Here is a 23,404-nt window from a genome sequence, read left to right on the forward strand (position 1 = left end):
CTTGATTACTATTCTACTTAGCAACACATCAGGGTGTGGGTGGTGTCTGTGTTTTTCTGTGGGTGTGCGTGTGTGTGAGTGCGCGCGTGGGGGTGCGTGTGTGTGTGTGTGTTGGTATTATCCACAGATAAACACATGCGGACAGATATGGCCAATTGTCTGGGTTTGTGTCAAGAAAGCTGATGGCAGCAGAAGAGAAAGATAGATGGTCTTCTCTGCCAAGACCCATCTCTCATTCTGTCGTTCTCCTCTAACCCTGCTGATGCCTGTATCGGTTCCCTCCTCAATGTGTTTCCTTCCAGCTGCTCTCACTTTCTGCTTCCTTCTGTCTCTTAACTATTATCCTTTTCTATTTGCCCATCCCTCGCACTTCTGCCTTCCTTTCATGTTTCTGTATTTATATCTCTTTGTTTCTTACATTTATGTCTCTGGTCTGTGTTTAATCTGTGTTGCTGTACCTGCTGCTGATTTGACTGACTTGCCTGTGGTGATTTTGTTGCGTTTGTGTGGTTTTCTTGTGAGTAAACTAGAAAATGTGAATGTTTGATAATAGAAACAAGTAAGGCAATTATGGTAATGGTGCAATAGGTACCACTCCCAGTCAATAACAACAATGCACATGGGACATCTGGCCAAGATGTGCTCACAAATATCTGAATACACTTGCTCTGGGATAGGAAGGATTATGGGGCTGCTTCCTTTTTATAGCAATTATTGATAATATCTCTTAAAGTGTGTGGAAATGTGATATGGCTCACTATATTTTCTGTACCTCACATAAAAGCTGTAAGGCAAAACTTTAAACAAAATACATTTAAAAAGCAAACCTTGTGTTTTTCTGTGTGTAAACAGAAGTACCAGTCTATTAAATATGCCTCCTCTGGGTATTTTGAAAAGTGAAGTAATTTTAACACAACCATCTCTAATGTTTAGAGAATGATAAATGCATGGAATATCAAGTGTCATTAAAATCAGACTGTCTAAACACACAGCACGTCAAACCTGAAATCAGATGGGCAGTATGAATTGAAAATCACACCAGGTGCTACTAATATCAGCAAAAATTTTCACCAGCTCACCAAAACCTGAAAAAAAAAATTGAATGAATTTATCAAGCTTGGTATTGGCTGCAACATTCACATGGAAGGGTCAGTTTTGGTGTGAAAAATATTAAACAACAATTGACCCATCCTGTCTTGTATAAATGGATCATGTTGCTGCTGGTGGTGTAACAGTATGGAGTGAGCAAAGTGAGTGGTATTTAAATGCCACAGCGTTCTGTTCTGTCGTTTTTGTGATTGGTGTATTAGGTTCAGCAAGCACCATGTTGTGTTTCGTGAGCATCACCCTTATATGATATTAATTACAAAAGCATTGCAAAACTACCCTGACTTGCCAGGATGTAAACCTAAAAGTCATTTAAATGCCTCAAAAATATTGACTGGTTAATATCCAGCAAATATTTTAACACATTTTTCATTAGTTGAGAAGCAAAACCCCAAGAATATATTTTGGTTTGAAGTAATAAAGTATAAACTTGACCCTAATGCTTTTCTTTGAAATTAATTAATCAAAATGTTAAACTGATGTCATTAAGGAAATAAAGCACTATTTTTTACATATTTTTTTACTTTTAGGGTTATTTCTAAAATGTCTCAAATCTCTCTTTAGTTGCTATATTTTCTGCCATCCGACACTCTTTGCAAATAAAGAAGGTGATGCCATTTCCTGAAGCAGGAGGTGGGGTCCTTTGGATTATTAAAACATGGCAACACCCACACATTGGTTGATTAATCACTTGGAGAGCTCTTTAACCCACTCATCTGTAGACTTATACGGATCCAGATAATATAGTTAATCAAGAGGATAATCCTCAGTGACGAACATGCATATTAACACTTCAATTACCCACACACACGCACACATGCAAACACACAGATTCACAAATAAATATGCTGAACAGTAAATTTTCCATGATTTCACTGCAGAATCACGCTTTGTTGTAATTAGTTGATTTTGTGTTTTGTCATGCCCCTGCAGTGAAACGGCTGCTATGGAATATTAATGTTAGAATTCGCCACCACACTTTCCCATATCTCAGAGTTCTTATCAACTCCCACATGAGAGTCTTTGTAGTGCCTCCACAAAGCATGTCATATTTTAGCATTTGGCTCATAGATATTCTTTGCTGTTTATCTTACTGCTTGCACTGTGGTCTACCCGTTTGGTTTTCTTTTGCAAGTTTTATTTTGTGTTTTTCTCAGTGACACTGTGTGACTATGATGTTCCTCCTCTGAGCAGCAGATATGTCACGAAGCTTTGCAGTTCAAAACGTTTTTCTGTTGCTCAAACAAAAGGAAGCATACATACATCTCTGTATCTTGGTCTGCTTTTATCTCCCATTCCAGCTGAGGCTTTGTTCGGCTGCCAAACAGAACAATATCTCAATAGATGTGAAATGCATTAAATCGCTCTGTTTCCTCATTTTTCTAGATAACATTGAAACCCATGAGAGCATTTACATATCTAGATTTTTTTTCTTGCTCTTCACCACACATGATATGTGAGAAATATTCTTTTCTATAAGTGTTTTACTGAGAAATGTACTCTTTTCCATCTTCAAGCATAGACAGTTTGAAATTCACCTCAAGTGAACCTCTGGATTTAGCAGAAGGGAGATTAAAAAGACATTTTTTTTTGTTTTTTACAAAAACTTGTATCTTTGCAACTTGTACCGCATATGACGCCCAATTAGTGCAGAAGCCACTGCTTTAATTGTCCGTAAAAAAAATTGGCAGCATTAAAACACTGTGACTTACTGCATAGTTAACCGAATCTAGATATAGATGTATATCAAATGAAGGTGAGCAGTAAGATTCTACTATTTATTGTGTTTTTATCCTTTTGTTTGTGCCTGTGTGAAACTGTGCTGTGTTTCTAAAGCAAAAGAGACAGGTGAAATGGGGCAAAAGTTAAAACAACAAATATCCACTTTCCCTTAGGGTTGATTTGATCCAGTCAGCCGCCGTCTGCCATTCACACACATACACGCAAATGTACACGCGCACACTCTGACATACACACTCCAACACCAGCTGTGGCTAATGATGCCCCGGTAATGGTAGGATTGCAACCACATGTGGTCCCTTTGTCTGAAGCCACCAGAGCACACATCAGTCTGACAGGCTTCAACCTTCACAAGTCATCAAAGATCGCAGCTATATTCAGCGCATTATCACACAACAACTCGCAACCAGCATTAACCCGTATTACAACAGGGATCAGCTAAATTATCATATTGTGAAGAAAAACATAAGGAGTTCAATCTTGGATAATTTTTTTCTTTTTTATTCACCTTATTTAGACATTTCAATGAAGCAGTAAATAATAAATATTGGAGACGGTTTAGAATATCTTTGGAAATAATCAAACACTTTTTAAGAGGAATTTAATGTGGTTTGGAAGGTTGTTTTAATTAAATGCAGTGATTATAAGCCTTTGGTTAAACTATGCTACATATATCTTATCTGAGAAGTGCTTTTGTAACAGTTAATAAAATGTCCTGAAGTCACTCAGCCAAACCATCGATGATCTCCCTCACTTTGGAACTGACCTCTACTAATAAAATACCTTTATCAGTCAAGACAGACATTTCTAACACTTTCCCCATTCAAGAAGAAAAGAAAATATTTTTTGCCTTTTTAATATGTTTATGTTTTAAATTCATATTCAAATTTGAAATTACTTTCTTGATCCCAAAGGGAAATTAGATATTGTCGTAACTCATTAATTTCTATTCTTCAGAGTTATTGTTGATAGTGATGGCTGTTGGTAGGAAAGATCAAATGTCTTTGTTGGAACCAAAGTCCAATTCCTTGTTTTAATGCACAAGCTTTGGAAGTTGAGGTGATTCTGATTTTTTAGCTTTTAAGGAATGCATTAATGGAAACTCAAAGGTCACATTGCAGTTTACTTTAGATTGACAGACCTGAAAGAGTTCTTCCAGAGTTGTACAGATCAGAGAAAGAAGCAACTGGAATAACTGAGAATTATACGTCTTTGCCAAACCTGAGCAGGCATTAAATGTGAAGAATTAACTTTTTCTGCATCTGAAATTTCCATTTCCTAATGTGAAAGGAGGAGGAAATTAAACGGTATGAATTGAATAGCACAGCTTGAATGTTTATGTACCTACCATAAAGATTGGATGGGCTGAATTTATGAGGGTTTGGACCAGTAAATACAGCACTCAGGAAATGTGATTAGGCTCGTAAATAGAACAGTTTACTGCTGTCTTACCCTTCATCCAAAGTGTCTTGTGAAAGCATATGTTTAAAGCATTTTTTATCTCCACAATTTTAGAATTCCAATTGAAAGAGTCCACTCGATACAAAAACAGACGTTCTTTTTTTTTTAGCTATTCACATGCAAATTACATTTTTTGTTGGCAAATTTAAAGTTAAAAAAATCACATAGGCTACATAATTGCACAGGCTAAAAACTCAGTGTTATAAATTAAATGTCTTAAAAAGTTTGATTCTAATGAGATTATATTATTCTCAAGATATTGCATATGGAACTGCGATTAAATAAATTGATAAATTCACCCACCTCTATTGTCTTGTCAGTGTGCCTTGTTTTTATATAATTATTTTTGAAACTTCCACTATGTGGAAAGCTTAAGTATGCAAGAGAAGCATTAAACACCACATAAATTATGTGTTCTTTATCAATGTGAATACATAGAGTCTAAGAAATCTATGGTAAGGATCCAGAGTGTCTAAATTAAGGCCAATGCATTCTGGGAAAATAAAATGTTTTATGGTTGTTGTTGTTGTTGTTGTTGTTTTTCAACACATAGAACCAGGATTTTTTTGTTTGGTCAAGAATTAGCCAGATTTAGTAAGGAGGCTACTTCTACAGTATGCAGCTGTGATGTAAGTTAGCAGACAGTCATTGCAGAAAGGAGATCTTTATGAAGTATCTCACTGTGAGACCTGGGAATCCAAAAAGTGAACCTGCCATCTCAGCTGGTGACTTTAAAGCAGAAAAATCTGCTAACGAAAGCAAAAGCTGCCATTATGTTGGGTTGGTTTGGTTGAGAGCCTGCAGGGCAATGAATGGATTCCTTAGGAGGAATCCTGGAGCATGCTGGCAATCAAAATCCCCTCTTTGCATTTTAAAAATTGATGATGAGGCTTTTCCAGCAGAGTGGTTGGATTCGTGAACTACCTCAACTTGAAAAGGTTGAAGCAACAGCCAATAGCAACAGTTCATACTTTGTGATGCCATTAAAATTAGGAGAGGGCATTTGTATAGTGTTTGCTCACATGTTCCCAAAAAAATTACTTTAACTTCAAAATGCATATTGGTGTTTATTATTTGAGCTACAGCTTTCACTTCAGCTATTGTCATTTAACCAAAAAGGCATATGCCCCATTGGCATATGTATATATATATATATATATATATAAGTTTTCACATCAACTCAATTTTACTTATAATTTTTATCTATTCAAACCTTCGCACAGATGTTTTTGTTTTCTCTGTTTTCCAGGTGGAGTGGTTAAAGAATGAAGAAATAATCGACCCAGCAGAAGACAGAAACTTTTACATCACAATTGACCATAACTTGATCATTAAGCAGGCACGTCTGTCTGACACAGCCAACTACACATGTGTAGCTAAGAACATTGTGGCCAAGAGACGAAGTACGACAGCCACCGTTATTGTTTATGGTAAGTTTGCAAGTTTGCATAGATCTTGTATTTAGGCCACAGAAATGGTTTTAAAGAATTGTTAGCACTATCTTAAGAGTTTTACGGCTAGAATGCTTTTTTAAAAATCTTTATTGACCTCTCTTTTCTTTGCATGAACAGAATGTCTTATAGATCCTGTTCTGTAATTCATTTTTCTTTTTATTTAGCCTTACGTTCTCATCGAACTTTAACTTTAACCTCACCCAATTAAACACCACTTACCCCACTCATAATTACCCTCCTCCCCAGGCCCACATTTTTAATTAAAATAGTGGGTCTTTCCAAATGCATGTTTTCTGCAAAGACTCTCGGCTCCAAATGAATTGTTCTGCACATTCATTTACCCTGTAACACAGGCAGAAAAGCAACATGCAGAAAATAATGATACAATACTGTCCAGAATTTCACAGGTCGGTTATGTGCTTGGTTTGTTTTTCAGGCAATGTCCTTCAGGTGATGCTTTTTCGATTCTGAGCTGAAAAGCATTCCTTGCTCATGCCAGTCTTTTGTAAGACAATAGGGGAAGTTTTGAGGTGGCAAAAAACTAGCATATATAAAAAGGGGGAAAAAATGGTTATAAGCACATGCACATACAGAATGTCTCTCTCAAATGTAACACTGACTTTATTCTGGAGTGTTTCAATCAAAATAACTGAGCTTGTGTTCCTGTTCAATACAGACAGGGAGAGATGGAGAGATTTGACACTGATGAATCCTTACAGAAATAGATTGTTCAATCTGCGGTCCAATCTTCTCGCCGCCATATAGGCTTGGCTGACAATGTTGACAAGGTGAAATAGAAAAAAAAACACAGGAACATAAGGAGGAAAAAATTGAAACAGCTATAGATGAAAGACAAAGAGGTGAGGTCAGAAGTAAAAAAGAAAATCGACAATAGCGGGCAGTAAGTGTCTCTATCTTAATTAACCACATAGTCAAAAGCTTAGCTTCTAATTGAACTTTAGAATAGGAATGAGCACATTTTTTATGAGACAGAGTTGCCAAGCTTCAGCCTCGACCCACTCTGCCTCTTCACATGACAAGCTTTTTTTTCAGTTTTTTTCTGCCTTAACCTGAATCAGGTTTTTCTGGCTGTCTCATTTTTTTGTAACTGATTTTTTTTTTAACTGTCTTTGGCACATAATATTTGAAACACAATGGTGGTAATAGAAAATAATAAAAGTCTGAAAGGAAATATTGTTTTTTACGTCGTCACATGTACATATAAAATGGGCAAAATAAATAGAGCATGTTAGTAAGTAAATGTAGTAGGTAAATGCCATTTGCCAGAAGGTCTGCGGTTTATGTTGTACCTAATGTTTTACTGGATTGTACAAATTCTTGTTTTAGTGAATGTAAGCATAGGCTAAAACCTGTGTGACAGTAGCTGCATAAAAATTAAAAAGTGTTAAGTGGGTAGTGTTTATGCGTAGGAGATGTCGAAAGCTTCACAAAACTTAAATCTAATTGATATCAACATAATAGATTATTACATTTGAAATGTCTGATTTGAAATGTCTGACCTCCCATCTCATCTCTGTCTATCCTTTTTAAGATTTTGAAATATTTTTAATGTTTGCAACTATTTCAAAAATTAAACAATAAGGATGAGAATGTTGAATTGGGAATTGACTAAATATTATTATGTATTCTTAAATAAAGATGTGTATTCTTTCTCTTGAAATCTTGCACTGTTTATCATAAGCTACTACTTTTAAGAAAGAATAAGTTAGATTTGTTAACAAATTAGCGTATTTTTATATATTCCTTTTTATTTTGCTTCCAGTCATGCAGACTTTTCTCATTATTTGTCCTGAGCAATATTTTAGGTTTGTTGCTAGGTTATTTTTTCCCGGATTCAAAGATTTTTCTGTCTTTTGTTAATCTACATAATCCTGTCAGTGACCCGTTCTTCCATAAGAAAGCCAAAGCACAATAAATGAGGTAATTTTGTGTGTACAAATAATTGGTTCACATACAAACCAATTATTTGTAAAGCACATTCTAGCAAAAAGTCAGTTCAAAGTACTTTATTTGACAAAAACTTAACGCAATAACCAATTTATAAAACAAGCAACATTACATTTTGTCCAGTGTCATCAAGATTATCAAGAATAATCATTCTAATGTCACTTTCAGCTTATAATGAGTCTTTAAATGTTCTCTCATTTAAATGATTGTTCTATTTTGCTGCAGTAAACGGTGGCTGGTCAACATGGACAGAGTGGTCCCCTTGTAACAGTCGCTGTGGACGAGGCTTCCAGAAACGAACCAGGAGCTGCACCAACCCCGCTCCTCTTAATGGAGGATTGCCTTGTGACGGACAGGCCATACAGAAGCTGCCCTGCACCACACTGTGCACTGGTATTTGTATTTTTTTGTTTGATCAGATACTGTGTAGTCCTATCTGGAAAATTGTACAGCATCCTCAGAGTTTATCTATTATACTTGCCATCTTTTTCACACTATTTTACTTATGACTGGCTTAACTTCTTTCACCTTCGATTCATCAATAGTGGATGGAGTCTGGACAGACTGGAGTAAGTGGTCAGCCTGCGGGACAGAGTGCACTCAGTACAGGAGAAGAGAGTGCAACAACCCTGCACCTAAAAATGGTGGAAAGGATTGTGAGGGCCTGGTGCTCCAGTCTCAGAACTGTACCGATGGGCTCTGTATGCAAAGTAAGTCGTCCGAAAATATAATCAAAAGAAACTAGATGCATGGCAAAAAAAAAGCTCTTTAATTTGATTTATTTGTAATATCTGTGGCTCTAAAATAGTTACCTTCAAAAACTAACTTGGTTTCTGGTTACTCTTTGAAAAACGTACTTGTTTACTTGATTTTAAAAGTAACTAAGTCAAATTGCAAGTTACTTTATTAATTACCTTCAGCAGCTGCCAACTACAGCCTCAGCCACACCAGCTTAATAAATGACAACCCAAATGAATCAACCATCATGTCCTTTACTACATCCCGTCTGACCAGCTTCTTCAACCGCCCGCCCCCATTTACTGGTTTTGCACTAAAGTCCAACTTGTTTTTAGGACTGTGGGGGACCTCCAGGTTTTTAGTCGTAGTTTTATCCTTCACACTACCTGTTTGAATGTGCTGCAACTCCAAATGTTTCTTCAAATTTGATGTAGTATTTTGTAGGAATATAAAGCAAATATATTTGCATTGGAAAATGTTTTGGTTTTGGCCATAAATTCAACTCAGGGATAACAACAGTGATGTTGTAAATAAATGTAATGTTTGAACAGTGTTTTAATAATTTTAAACCTCGCACATTTTTAAGAGATGGGGTCATTTGGATTTTTTACCCTGTGCAGAGTCTGGTGGTTTTACGACTTTTTTTTTTTTTTGAGAACTGGACAAAATTGGGAAATCAGATGTATACACATAACAGTGTTTTAGGAAACTGATAGTCTGACGGGAAAGCCCCTCGTCGCTTCCCCGCTGTCTGACTGTGACATTTGCTGCTCTCCTGAGCGTCACGCTAAGACTTCGTGAGGGTTAGTTATGTTCTGATCTTCCCTTTTTAAATATATTACTTGTAAATACCACCATATTCCAGTCTTTTTTTTTCTCTGCGCTAATTGTAGGAGAGGTAGCCTTCTCATATGTTGAGACTTCATTTCTTGGTCAATTCTCAAACATCTCCTATCTTCTTTCCTCATTAACTGCACGTCAGCTCACTTTTCTCCTACAGTCACCAGCTTTTCATTACTTTCTGTCTCAGAAACATATTGTCAAAATTAATTTTATTTCTCTTTCCTTAGATGTTTTACTTCTTGTTCTTCCCTTCAGTTGTCGTTTGCTTTTGCCCCACTGTGTGCTTGCTTCTCTTTTGCTCACTGTAGGTGAGTCACCAAATAGAACAACAATGCAAGAGGGTTTCTGAATGACATTATTAAGTTTAATCTTCCCACTTTCTCATCCCTTTCTCAAGTCAAAAACAGCGGTTTGGTTTTAAAGTAATGACAAATAATGATGTGGAATTGTCATCCACAACTTAGTCACTTCCAACATCAGTAAATTTAAAAACCTGCATGGGAAAATGTGTGCTGAGTCATAATGGGCACAATTTAACAGCAGCAGTTTTTTTCCAAGGTGGAGGCAATTATTTTTGTTGACTTGTGGGAGCAGTGCCTGTTGCTCCATGTGCTCAGAGTAATTGGCAGACAGGCATATCAAGAGGGTAGGAGAGGGATGTCTGGAAGTTTGAAAGAGTGAGAAATAAAAAAAAAAATAACATGAATACAGAAATACTTCCTCTTTCTAAACATAATGTCCGTTATTCTAATTTTTAAGTGCTTTTAAATCTAAATATGTAGCAAGTTTTTCAGCTTTTAGGGACCCTACAATAAGAAGACAATTTCCAATACATTTTCTTTGTGGTTTTCTCTTAAGTTTTCCAATTGAATCTACACAGTTTTTCCTCTCTTCCCATTTTGGCTCTCCTCAGCAACATGACCGAAGAATCCAGTAAGACAAGGGACCGAGTGAGAGAAGTCAAAATGTGTTCTGTGTTTTTTTTTTTAGTATTTTTGGTGCAAGACTTAGAAAAGTATGTGTCATTCTCAAGAAAGCCATCACTTTCTGGACTTTAAGAATGGCTATTTCTCCACCTGGAATCGATCCACCTGGTACATCCATGGCCTTCTCTTTGGTTTCTGCTTGGGCTTTTGGTGGCTGAGCTAAATTTTTTGGCTGCAGCATCAGAGCCCAAGTCTCTGCTCCTGTGGTTTCAGCAGCCTAGCCCCGTGTGTCACACTCACTATAGTGGTCATCATCGCCAAATCACCACCACTCTTTATCCACGGGGTGTGGCCAATGCCTATCGACCTGCTCCTCCTGTCAAAGCACCGGTGTATCACCTTGCTCTGAGGTCTAGGGTCCGCTTCTGATGCCTCAGACAACCTGAACCCACACCTCATCACCATGAAGCACCTGAGCCCACTCATTGTCCTGTCCAAGTACTTGACCTTGCTTCTCACCTCAAGCTGCTACCGTTTCATCCACAACCACTAAAGACGTATGGCATCACTTCATGTTTCTGTTCCTGAGTTCTGCAAGGGTATTTGAGTTTTCTGCGTGTTCCTGTTCTCGAGTTCTTTAACGAGGATGTCCAGGTGGACCTGTCCTGGTTCTGAGTTTTCCCTCATGTGAGTTCCAACCTTCTGGTCTCCAGGCTCAATTCTGAGAACTTCCTGTTGGACTCACTGGTCCACAGTTGAGACTTCCTCCTACATCCACATTGTTCCCCAGAGCTTCTCCTACTGGCTGACATCCAGAATCTCTATGCAGGTTCTTGCTTACATACATTTGCCCTCCAATCAGGGCATTCTCCTAGTTTCTCCTCTAGAAAAGCTTATTGTGAGTTTTTCAAAACTGTTTTGGTTTTCTACCTTACTTTCCACTCATGATCCACAACTGTTTGTGTTTTTGATTTTACTTGTGTTTGGATCATTTTGCTGTTTCCATTCAGTTTTCTCCTGTGCCCATTATTCTGCTTCCCTCGGTACCTTGCCTAGATTTCTTCTCCAGCTGTACTGGATTCATTGATTGTACAAACCTGGCTTGCATGCCACTCCGTAATATTTAAGCTCTGTGGTTTCTTTCACTCACTGCTGAATGTACTGTTACTTTTGTCCTTGTTCCCATTCTTATTTTCCTCATTTCTCTGTAAGTTTTCCCATTATTAATTCCATTATTCCACATTCTGTTATGTGTCTGCCGGGATGACCCCACCTGCTACATTAGTAGTTTTTTTTTCCCATATGCAATCAGGAAACATGCCATGACATATATATTTAAATAATAATGCAATCCTATTCCTAAATAAATATATTCTTTAGCACAGTATTTACATAATTCACTGTATATGCACCCTTGCCTACACTGAGCCTGCTGTATAGCGTATCACGTCTCCAATCCATCCATTTCCTGCAACCTGTGATGTATGTGGTCACAGAATCTGGCATAAAACCCAAAGAGGTATAGATTTCGGCTCATTTCCCCTGATTGATTTCCTGCCTCTAAAATGACTGCACAGTTGTGGTTTTATGTCAGCACTAATGTTTCAACTGTTTCTTGTAGCAATAACAGGAATTCATGAAGCATGCTGTCTCAGTGTATGGACTGCACTGTCTGTGGCTATTAGAGGGAGTTCCTGCATGCACAGCGTTTTTATGGTGTATTTACAGTATATTTGAAAGGCATAAGGTAAATCTTGTGACATAAATCCATTCAGTTTATGATCAGTTTATGAAAGATTGTTCTTTTGGATGGTAGCCTTTACAAAGACAGGAAAAAAAACCTCCCAGTATGTGTGGCAATCCTTTCCCATTGGTGTTAAAAATACCCAGTTAAACTGTAAGTGTTAGGAGTTTGAATGAACTGATAAGGCACCGTCAATTTAGTAGGGGATTTAATGTTTTAGATAGTGTGCTCTATAATTGACTTTGTGCTCAGAAGCACTTCTCCCTCATTTTCTTCTCTCTCTCCCCTCTCCTCCTGCACCTCCCCCTCCGGATTTGTGCGCTCCATCGTCTTTTGCTGCCTTCTTCCTCTAAAAGTTGTATGCTTGAGCTCTGTGAGGTAGAAATCCATTTGCCCTCACTTTTGCCCTGCAAATCCTTTTATCTTTGTGTTGATGTGTTTATGTGAGAGATATCCCCGTGTGAGCTTGTATGCGTGCGTGCGCGTGTGTGTTTGACTTCAAGATTTTCTTTACCAGTTGTTTTCTCTCTCATGTTTTAACTTGTTGACTTTTATCTGACACATTGATCACAATTCTTGGATGAGATGCACTCTGAGCTCCAGCAGGTCATCCTGGAGACCATGACATTTTCCTCCCAAACTGTGTTCCTGTCCATGAATATACATGCAGCACAACAGTTTCACCAGAACAAATTTAATCTCCAGCACAGCCTCTAAAACCACAGTAATCACCAGAGATGCTCACAGTTATGTAACTTTTGAATTTGGATGAAACAATACATTGTGCTTTCCTTTTCTCATGCGATACTATCGGCAGGTACTGCACAGCAACAAACAATCCATCTCTGTTCCTGAAAAGCTCTGCTTATTCCAATTTTGCTTCCTCCCATTGCGGTCTTTTAGCAATGTTTTCTGCATGGCATGTCAGCAACTTTTTCCTACTTTCCTTTTAAATGCTTTGGTCTCATTTGGGCTTGTCTCTTTGTTTAAACCTCTCTTGTGTATGCTGTCATTTAATCATCTATGCTTCATTTTACAAGTACTGTGTTTTCATTATTGGTTTTTGGATGCACAGTTGTATTACAAAAATTACAACAAATCTTCCTCCCGGCTTGTTGCTTGAATTACTAAGTAATTTTTTTATAGTCATGGCATTTTTTTTTATTATGAGTCCTATCTTTGCTGTTGTGTTTTCTTATATAAAAAGTCTGATAAAGGATACTTTTGCGTGATGTGTCTTAGCTTACATGGATCCTTGCAAAACTTGCACGTTTATTTCCTCATGTTGCATTCTCAAATTAAACCAGCTCACAGTTATGCATAGTGAAAGGAGGGAGTAGAATATATGAATTCCTTGGATTTATTTTCCATTTTCATATTGGGGTTATTCGGTGCTTTGTGGGATGTTTTAACGCTTTGGAAGTTGAAGCCACTGTCATAAAGTGGGGTTTTGAAGGACCCAGTCAATAGGCAGGTGCAGGTTTCAATTAAAGCTTTTAGCCGTCAGAAAAGGTTTCAATAATTTTGGTGAACAGGAGGATCTTCCAAAAGTAAGAAAGAATACTTAGGCCAAGCATACATGGCCAGTAAAAATCAACTGCAGCTGGGTGATTACGAATAAAACTTAGGTGCTACAGAAAGTAAATTTAACAGAATCCACTATGGGAATACTATCAAAACTGAAACCATGTTGACCAACCCTTAACAGCTTTATGTCAATTATATACCATGCCAAACCTGTTTTAACCTGTTTTCCAACTATAATCTGGACCTGTGTGCTGTGCTATTTTATCCACATCATGCTGTATGTTCACTTTTTTTTTTCTCTAAGAAACCTTTAAGGCCACCACAAAACGGTTTACATTTGGACTCTATTTGCCAATTATATTTGACTTTTGAACCCTATTTATTGAATTTGTTTCTATATATATATATATATATATATATATATATATTTTTTTTTCTTTCTTTCTTTCTTTACAGTTATTTTCAATTTTTGTCATAAAGTAACAAAGTGTGGCCTATTTCTGTCATACAAATGATCTTTAAATCCAATGTAATCACACCAAAACAAGGCAAACTGCTTAAAGCAGACATCTAAAATTATGGCTAAAGCTTCCCGTCTCACCTGAGCATTTAAAATAAAATGGCACGTACTACCTGTCAACTTTACAAGTGTAACAATTTGTTTATAGAGTATGTGGTTATCACCCCACTTAACCTTGTCAGTATATCTTTCTTTATAGTGCTGAATCATTGTGTTTTTTTTAGTCAGGTGTTCTGCCAAGAAGCTTTTAAGCACCCAATGTTGTTATGGAGCTTTATATCAATTATATACCAACTCTTCAATAATACATCAGTGCATCAAAAGTTCATCTATGTCAAAAACCTCCTGTTTCCTTCAACCAAGTGGACCACTCTAGATAACCTATGTTTTGCATGTATGGTTTCTGAATCAATTATTATTATTATTATTTTTCATTTTGTGGTCTAAGAAGCTTTTCTGCAAACCTTCTGGATATCAAATTTTTGCACAACTAAACTGACATGGCAGGAAATACTGTCATTTACTCGTCTCTGTTCTTTCATGTTTGTTTCATTTGATTTCATTTACTTTATTTTTGTTGTCCTTTTTTATTCATTTTTCTCATTCCACCATTCGTTTCTTTTCCTGTCCCAAGGTTCATTGTTTCAGAAGTCCACTGAGCCCAAAGAACAGAGTGCTTTGGGAATTCCATGTAAGTTGATGTTTTATGTTTTACAATAATCTATCTTTCTTTTATTTTAGTTTTCTTCATGTAGCCATTTCATTCTGTGAGCAGTCACCTTTTGTTTTTATTTTATTGTTGCACTTGCATTTTAAAAACGTACATTCCACTAATCAGTTCTGCTGTCTTTCCTTCTGTCTCAGCTATGAATCCAGTACCAGTTAGCTTGAATCTCTATATGCAAGTTTGTTGCAGCTGTGATTTATTTATTTATTTATTTTTATCAGAGTTTTCAATTTTGCATCAGTATAGCCAAAACTTTGATGTGTTGTGTTTAAGAGCTTTGCATTAAGCTAATTTGGGTCCAGAATGTACACTAGAATGGCTGCAGGTGTGCACATATCCTCTTGATTTGTCCAGCTACAGCATCTTAAGGTGTAGTCACACCAGAAAAGTGCTTTGGTCTATTTTTATAGTCTGGACTAAAAGCTGACTTTTTTTGTTTTTGTTGTTTGGTGCGGTTTGGTTTTTTGGCAAGCGGACTATAATTTGTAAACAAAGCCATGCTGGTGATGATCATTGCTCCCATTGAACGGGAAGGAGGAGGGTGGAACAGATCACAGACCCAGATAAACAAACTTTGGAAGTTTTTGTTGCATTTCTCTTGTGCACATTTGCGCTCTTATTGCAACTGCAGCACCAGTTTGAATCAATGTAATATTTCTCATTTTGGAACGGTGGTACTACATGTGCGCTGCAAGGGCAAACGATCTCTGGTTCATTTAAAGCGGATCAAATGTGTCAGATGTGAATACTCTCTTAGAGAGATTCTGATGGTGTCATGTCTAAATTGGGAATTTTGAAATTGTCTTTATAGGTTTCATATAAAGTGAGAAATTTTGATAGGATTTAAAAAATATATATTGGCTTTAACTGTCCCTGATGCCACTATTCGTGGTGCCATTTGTATTTTTTTTTTAGTGGTCTTCCCTGCCTTCCATCACCTGTCTTTTCCTTCTGACACAATGAGAGAAAATTACCTCAAACTGAGAACAAGACAGAGAGGGAGAAGTGCAAGAGGGAAAAGATCTCTGCCTTTCATTCTGACTGCTCTCATTGGAGAAGAGCTTTTTTTTGGATCTTCAAAGCCTTGAGTGTCTTGAATGTGTTATTGCAAGAACTGTCTGTCGACACAGTTTCACTATAATAGAAGGTTTTGCAAAATTAACATTGCTAGGCTGATAGATGTAGAATACAAATAATGCAGAAACAGTCACAGCTCATGTAGTAGTGTGTCATTCTGTTTCTGTTACATAAAGCACCTCTCATCAGAAGGATGTGTTGTAATTGTGATTACATTTCTCCTTTCAGTTTTATTAGTTAGACATTTATCTTAGTGCAAATACTTCTCCATAGTGCTCTTCTGTTCTTTAAAAAGCTGCAATACATTTGGCAATGTCACTTCTTATTTCTGAGACTCCAAATATATTTCTAGTACGGCCCACTCAGTGCTTAGACTGCAAGTTGAAACCATCCAAAAGTAAAGATGCCAGAAGGATTTTCTTTATTATTGTGTTTTGTTTATAATGCAATCTTAAGTAATTGATTATATCTTTCCTACTACAGAGGAGGGCTGCATGTGACCATAAGTTTTTTTTTTTTTGGTTTTGTATTGTTTTTGTTTCCCAAACTGAAACTTTATTATGGTGCTTCCACAGTTTGACCTGACCAGAAAAAGGTTTGTGGCTCAATCGCAAATATTGATCCTACTTGTGAAGTCTTACTGAACTCAGAAGTCACTGCGACCTTTGTTTTCAATTAGTTGTTGGGAATGGACTGTTATTCTTTTAAAACTTATTCTTACACTCAAGTAACCAGGCAAACTATACAGCAGACTCGCTGGCCACATTGTAAGGCATACCTTGCTTGTACTATGCTGGACCACTTTTTCCATTAAGAATACTGTTTGTAATGCAGATTCTGAAAGATTCCTCAAAACCTTTGGTTCATATCAGTGTCATAGCATCACATGGTTACTGGAGATTATCAGGGGAAACACCCATTGTGCAAATCTTTTTTCCATTATACTATGTCCCGAAACATCCAATTAGAAAGAGATTTGGTTACTCTGAAGGTTCACTGTTCAAGAATCCAGTTGAAATGATTTGAGCGTATGATGTTCATTTTCCTGATACAGGTCACCATCAGAAAAAAAATACGCTGTGGTCATAAAGGGATAGACTAGTTTAGCAGCAATACTAAGGCAGATAGTGGGATTTAAACAAGGCTCAGTTCTTACTAGGAGGTACAACCTGTGCTAAGAAGATATGCTGCAGAACCACCTATAGTCTGAACCACTGGTGTAAGAGAGGGTGAATTGACACTGTCATGTTTATGCTAAATTTCCTCCTTACCATCTGACTATTCATTTTGAAATCAGGACCACGCAATGTTTTTCATTTTGTTCTTGTCCATTTTTCATGGTCTTGTGTGAATTGTAGCCTTAGTTTATTTTTCTTAGCTTTAAGAAGTCTTAGTTTAAGGGATTTAATTTCCCTTTGGGATCAATAAAGTATTTTTGAATTTGATTTGAATTGAACTGAATTCAGTCATCCCTGGTGTGATCTTCTGCTGCCATAGCTGTTCTGCTTAAAGGTTTGATGTATTGTTCCACATACCTTGTATATAGCTAAAGCTGCTACAATATCCGCGAGTGCAATATCACCAAGGACTGCTTGCATGCAACATCTGGCTCTAGGCTTTGGAGCTGCAAGCTCAGTGCATTAAAACCTGGCTACCCTCTACCCACTTAAATCGACTTTCACTCTTATTTGTTCCTACTTCTGATGTAGATTTGAATCACTATCTCATTTCTGTCAACACCAAGACAACATCCACAAAAGTGCAGCTTATTGAATATTTTATCTATTTTGGATCTTTTGCTATGAACTAGAGACATGGTTGTTCATGAAAATTTCATCAGATCAGCAGTTTCTGTAGAAAGCAGACCATCAGCCTGTCTGGCACCAACAAGCCTTTCATGTTCAAAGTCACTGAAAGTGACCGAATGACTGTACAGCACAAATTTATAAACTATATGAGTAAAGGACAGGTTGATACTAACCTCCTCCTTTGACGGTTTCTTGTTTATAATGCATTCTGAATTGCTTCTCTATGTCTTTAATGCTTCACTAATAGGCTACATGGACTGTAAAGGTATTTTCCCCCTCAACAGTACTGTGGTGCTTCCACAGTTTGACAACCACCTTGACCACATGAAGGTCTGTGGATCATTCCCAAATATTGATTCCCACACTGAAGTCTCATTGAACTCAGCAGGTTCCTGTGACAGCACCTTCCTCACATACACTTCCAGAAGTGAAGTCAGTGCTTTCATGGGGCGATTTATAGAATATTTCCACTTAAGCTGCAAAAACTAACCACGGTGCATATATGCATATGTGCATCGGTATCCGACTGCGTATTTAATGTTTTTGAAAAACATTTTTTTGGGCAGTTGAAAATTATCTTAGATCAAAAAGGTTAGGGTAAAAAACTGATGAAGATGAACTTTATTCATTGAGCAAAGGGAATTGGCGTATATTTTAGAACTCATGTTTGTGGGCAGCAGCTGAAAACTTTCAGACCATGAGAAACAAAATTCTCTGATGTGATGAGACAAAGATTGAAGTCTTTGACGTGAATGCCTGGTTTCATGTTTCTAGAAAATCAGGTACAGCTCCTTAGCAGGCCAATGCCATCCCTACAGTAAAGTGTGATATTGGTAGCAGTGTTTTTTCACATTGTCATCATGGGGTACTCGTGTGTGGAACTTTGAAGAAAGGGATCAATTAAATCCAATTTGGAACAAGGCTGTAACAAAGCAAAATGTGGATTATTGAAGCACTGTGAATACTTTCCGGGTGCACTGTAAATATGAACTCAGGTTGCAGTTGATTGATAATTATTTATTGGTATTGACATATTCCCCCCAAATTCACCATGTAAGGTACAGATACATTTCCAAATGTCTGTGTTCTTGTGTACTCTGTTTTGAATTGAACCCTATTAGTCACTTAATAGGTAGATTCGCCTACCAGAGATGCTATATGGGTGGTGCTTGCATGTTTGCGCCAAAGATTAAAAAGGCAGTTGAATGAGAGTCAGATAGTGATTGTCCGCAGTTCTGCTTTGGATGTGAATCACACAGAAGATAGAAACGAGCTAATCTGAGTTATCCTTGCCCCCCCCTTGTTTAAATCCTCTCCGTGGTAGATTGAACAGACTCAGAGAATGACAAAAAGCTCAGACAATCAATAGATAGTGATTGCTACTAACTGAGAGGGTGAGCTGGGGTCTTCTGCTTTGATAGCCCGTGTGTGTAATCAAGTGCGTGTGAAAGAGAGCAAATCCTTTTTGCAAATTCTTACGCGCTCTGGTCTGTGAATATTTAAATATACACAGCGGTTACTCACATACACACAGGAACAGTTATACTATTCCTGATTTCAAGATATTTTTTCAAGATTAGGTAAATTGTTAGCAGCCAGACATTTCATTCCATCACAAATCATTGTGACAGTAACTTATGTACCTTGCGCTGACTGCACCAGCGCTGGTGAAACAGAAAATATTAGAATCCATTGAGCTCTAATAACACACAAAGGCAATGCTTAGCCTCCTCACTGAGAAGTATTGAGTAAAACTGTTATTAGTTAAACTGATTATCTCTGCGAAAGAAATGACATGTCTCATCAGCCCACAAGTCTTTCTTTGTAAAAGTCAACACTGTTTAATTCTAAGCCCTTCAAGTTCTGTCCCATTGATTTGTAACTTTTTGGAAATGTTGGCAAAGCAAAAAAATCATGCATCGTGTGAGTCTAAAATGGATCACATTTTTAAAACACAAAGTCTTGTTACATAGTAGTACATCTAAAAAATGTAATTATTGTTTAGAAAGGCAATATATTTTTTACCAGTCATTTCAGAGAGTGAAACTCGTATAGTTATCACATATATACAGTGATATACTCCAAGTCTTTACTTGCTATTTTGATCATTATGGCTTGCAGAGACTGAAAACAGAAAATTCAATGTCTCAGAAAATTAGAATAAAGTGAAAAAGGTCAATAAGGAAACTCATGGTGTCACATCCTAATGAGCTAATTACCTCTAAAGTTCTGCAAAGGTTTCCTGAGCCTTTAAACTGTCTCTCACTTTGGGTCAGTAGGCCACACAATGACAGTGTTGTGCTTTAACAACAGTCAGGTTTTGGCTGTTAATAATTATAACAGTTGTTTAAGACAATTAATAATAAACCAGTAATTTTGCTAAAAAGAAAATGACCAAGTCGGGGAAGCACTCTTTTGTCAAAAATAACCAATAATGTTCAGTCTTAGTTATTCAGAAATACTTGTCAAATGATGCCTATGTTTTCAAATAATAGATGAAGGCATGAGTCCAGCAACCAGTGAGATGACCAAAAATCTCTTTGTGTCACCAAATTGAATTAAATTAAATAACATTTTATTGTTTTATATTAACCCTGCTACATTAGACAATCACTGAGTTCTTTCAATATGATTCACAGAAACATTGTAGCTTTTTTACATGGCATGTGAGCTGCTAAGTAAGATATTACTAAGAAGTAATGAGATCAATATGAGAAAATGACCCATGCAATATTGGTTTTTGCTGTGCACCATTTGCAGATGCCATAGGTTAGTTTATGTTGTATTGTTTACCTGTAAGTTTAAAGCAACAGAAGAAATGTGCCAAAGATTAACAAAAAGAAGAAAAAAAAAAGAAGGGAGACAATGTAAAGCAAACTGAACAATAAATAAATTCCTTTCTTGCAGCTGTAGGTAGTTTACTCATGCAGGTAGGAGCCCACATGGGACGTCTTTTTTATTCATCTCCAAACAAAATATGGAAACAGATAGAAGTTTGCCAAATCATTCAATGGAAAATTTGCTTTAGAGGGGAAAATATGTATTTCCTGTAGCTGGCACATATTGTGTGTGCTATAAAGTTATACACCTTTAAGTTAATGTGGGATTATGATAAAGATTCCATAAGGAGATGGTGATTATTATAATTAAGATCAAAAACTGGAGGCCTAAGAGGATTATGCAGTTCTATTCCCTACTGCCAAATGAAGGGACTTTGATAATAGGACAGCTTTACGCAGCTGCAGTTGAGGAATCCAAGACCTCACAGCAAAGAGAACTGGAAGATAATTGGTGACTGGATATGAAGATTTCTAATTAAGTTAGGTATTTAAAATCTGTATGTGCGTCATGCGTTTAATTTAGACAGTTAAATATTAGACAGTAGTTTATATTTTCGTAATTTTTAATGCATGTTATCTTATTAAATTTTATTCAGTTTAATTACATAATGAATTTTAATTTTATTTATAATATTTATATCAAATTGACATCTCAAAGGGCACACTCACACACCCATGATGGCAAGCTACTGGATTGTAGCTGCACTGAACCAGTCTGACAATAGTGAGGGTGTTTCCTCAATGGGTTTGGACTCCCAATACATGCGTGAGATCTCTTCAGGTACCCTGAATTTCTCCCACTGTACAAAAACATGCATATTATGTTAATTATTTACTCTAACATTCCCATTGGTGGGAGTTTTTGTCCTGTGTGTCTATGTAACCCTGCGAAAAACTGCAACCTGTCCAGCATGTACCCATACGGTATCATGGATAGTAGAACTTAATTGTCAACATCTAGCTGTTATACATGCTTCTCATTCAAAGTCATTTATCAATAAACATCCAAAAAGCACTCATACACTAGATTATCACCTTCTCAGATTTGACTTTGTCCTTCCTTGAGAAGCAGCGTAAATGAAGGCTATTCATGACCCGCACGGCCCCCAGAGACGGTCAGAGTGGTTCACAGCTCCCTCAAGTGGTAAATGACTAACCAACACTCTTAAGTTCCTGTGTGTATCATACTTGTGGGCCTCATCAAAGGGTTCACTCATGCATAATCAAGTTCATGCTTTGTGAACTTGCTTTGGTGTGACAACAACAAATCCTTCAGCAAATAACTTAGGCTGTTTGTTGCTAAAAGCCTTTTATCTGCTACTCAACTTTAAGGGTGGATTAAAAGGAGTTTCCTATACATTTTTGTCGTCTTAACAGCTGCACACAAATCCCCTCCCACGAGCTGCAGAGGACATGATTATAAACCTTTTGCTTTAAAGTGTAAGACTCCAATAACGTTAATGTTAAATATGTAGGATTTATTTTTCTCTCTCTCTTCCACGCAGGATTTATTGAGCTCCACTTATTTTTTTCTTAATCGCCGCTCTGCATTTTATCCACTCATTTCTTATCTTATTCACCAACCTGTCTGCCAGCTTGTTCTATTTTTGCATGTTCACTCCTCATCTTCTCTTGTGCTTTATTTTAAGACTTTTTTTCTGAGTGCAGCATACTTTCTCCAATTATTTTCACATCTTTATCCTTTGCTCTCCTAACCGGACCCCTTTAATCCTTTCCTTTCCTTATTCGTTATTCCTTTTAGCGTTGGGTTATGCGTTTTCCATTCCACAGTATTCAAAATTTAAAATTTCTGTCCCTTCCTCTGTTCTAAAACACGACTCACAAATTACTTTTTCAGTGAAACGCCGTTAAAGTGCCAGCCAAATTGAAAAAGGATGTTGGGACTCTTGTAAAATAATTAACAACCCTATTAAGTTTTAAGATTCCCTGTATCTCTCTGTATCTCTGTCTAGACAAATTACCATATAAAACCAGCTGGAGGGCGACTTGAACATTTCATTTGAAATGGAACCTATAGCGCTTGTCCTTTGTGTTTCAATGATAGCATGAAGGGGATGTAAACATTAAGAATGCCTGAAAGCCTTCAAAAGTATTCCTAGTTTTACTTTACTCTTCTACAGTATTGCTGTACATCCCTGGATCCTTTTATTTCACTCATTGCTTTCCTCTTCAGAATGTTTTTGCCTCCAGTTCACAGTAAGGACGTCTAACATGTGGTGTGTCTCTTTTTGTTTCCTCTAGCTGCCCCGAGTACAGACGATGTGGCTCTCTATGTGGGTATTGTCATCGCCGTGATTATGTGCCTGTTCATCTCTGCTATCGTGGCGCTCTTTGTATATCGCAAGACGCACCGTGACTTTGACTCGGACATCATTGACACTTCAGCACTGAATGGAGGCTTCCAGTCTGTTAATATAAAGACAGCCAGATCAGGTAATGTATGCATCGTATTAGCGTTTCACCTAGGAATATGCTGTGAAAACCTGTTCAAAATGAGGTCATGGAGGGTACCAGGACCTGATCTGTATGCCAATGTCTTCTAAGTCAAATGTTACACAACTGTCAACTATTGTCTGACAGTTGGAAGCTTGGCTCAAAAATTGAGTTAAGGACAGGATAATTGCCCAAAGAAAAGCAGCAAGTATTTGGCAGAAAAAACGAATCATTGTGTGGAAACTGTCCTTGTTAAAGATAAAAATGCTGTTGTGGATCCTAAATATAATGCAGAGTTTGCCTAAATCCCACACGATGTGAGAAACTAGTAAATTCATACAGATTCAAAGTATTGCTGCTAAAGTTTCCTGTCTTAATTTTTGTTTTTCATAATGATCTATCTCCTTGTGCACTTGAAGTTAGATTTAAACAACTGTTAAGCGTAATGATATTTTGTGGACCATACACAG

The 23,404-nt window shown here is 37.1% G+C and overlaps 1 protein-coding gene across 3 annotated transcripts in view; it reads left to right on the forward strand.

The window, feature by feature from the left end:
* The window catches only part of LOC103470231 (netrin receptor UNC5C-like), a 193,137-nt gene that overhangs the window by 140,172 nt on the left and 29,561 nt on the right, over positions 1–23,404 (forward strand). For 2 of the 3 annotated variants that reach the window (XM_008418510.3, XM_008418508.3), the window contains exons 5-9: positions 5,558–5,738; positions 7,956–8,123; positions 8,276–8,440; positions 14,663–14,719; positions 22,743–22,934. In XM_008418510.3, the coding sequence (XP_008416732.1) occupies positions 5,558–5,738; positions 7,956–8,123; positions 8,276–8,440; positions 14,663–14,719; positions 22,743–22,934 (763 nt within the window). The remainder of the gene's footprint in view (positions 1–5,557; positions 5,739–7,955; positions 8,124–8,275; positions 8,441–14,662; positions 14,720–22,742; positions 22,935–23,404) is intronic. The other variant, XM_008418509.3, reaches the window with a different exon arrangement.

The sequence above is a fragment of the Poecilia reticulata genome, chromosome 9, assembly GCF_904066995.2.
Source record: "Poecilia reticulata chromosome 9, P_reticulata-male-v2, whole genome shotgun sequence".
Classification (NCBI taxonomy): domain Eukaryota; kingdom Metazoa; phylum Chordata; class Actinopteri; order Cyprinodontiformes; family Poeciliidae; genus Poecilia; species Poecilia reticulata.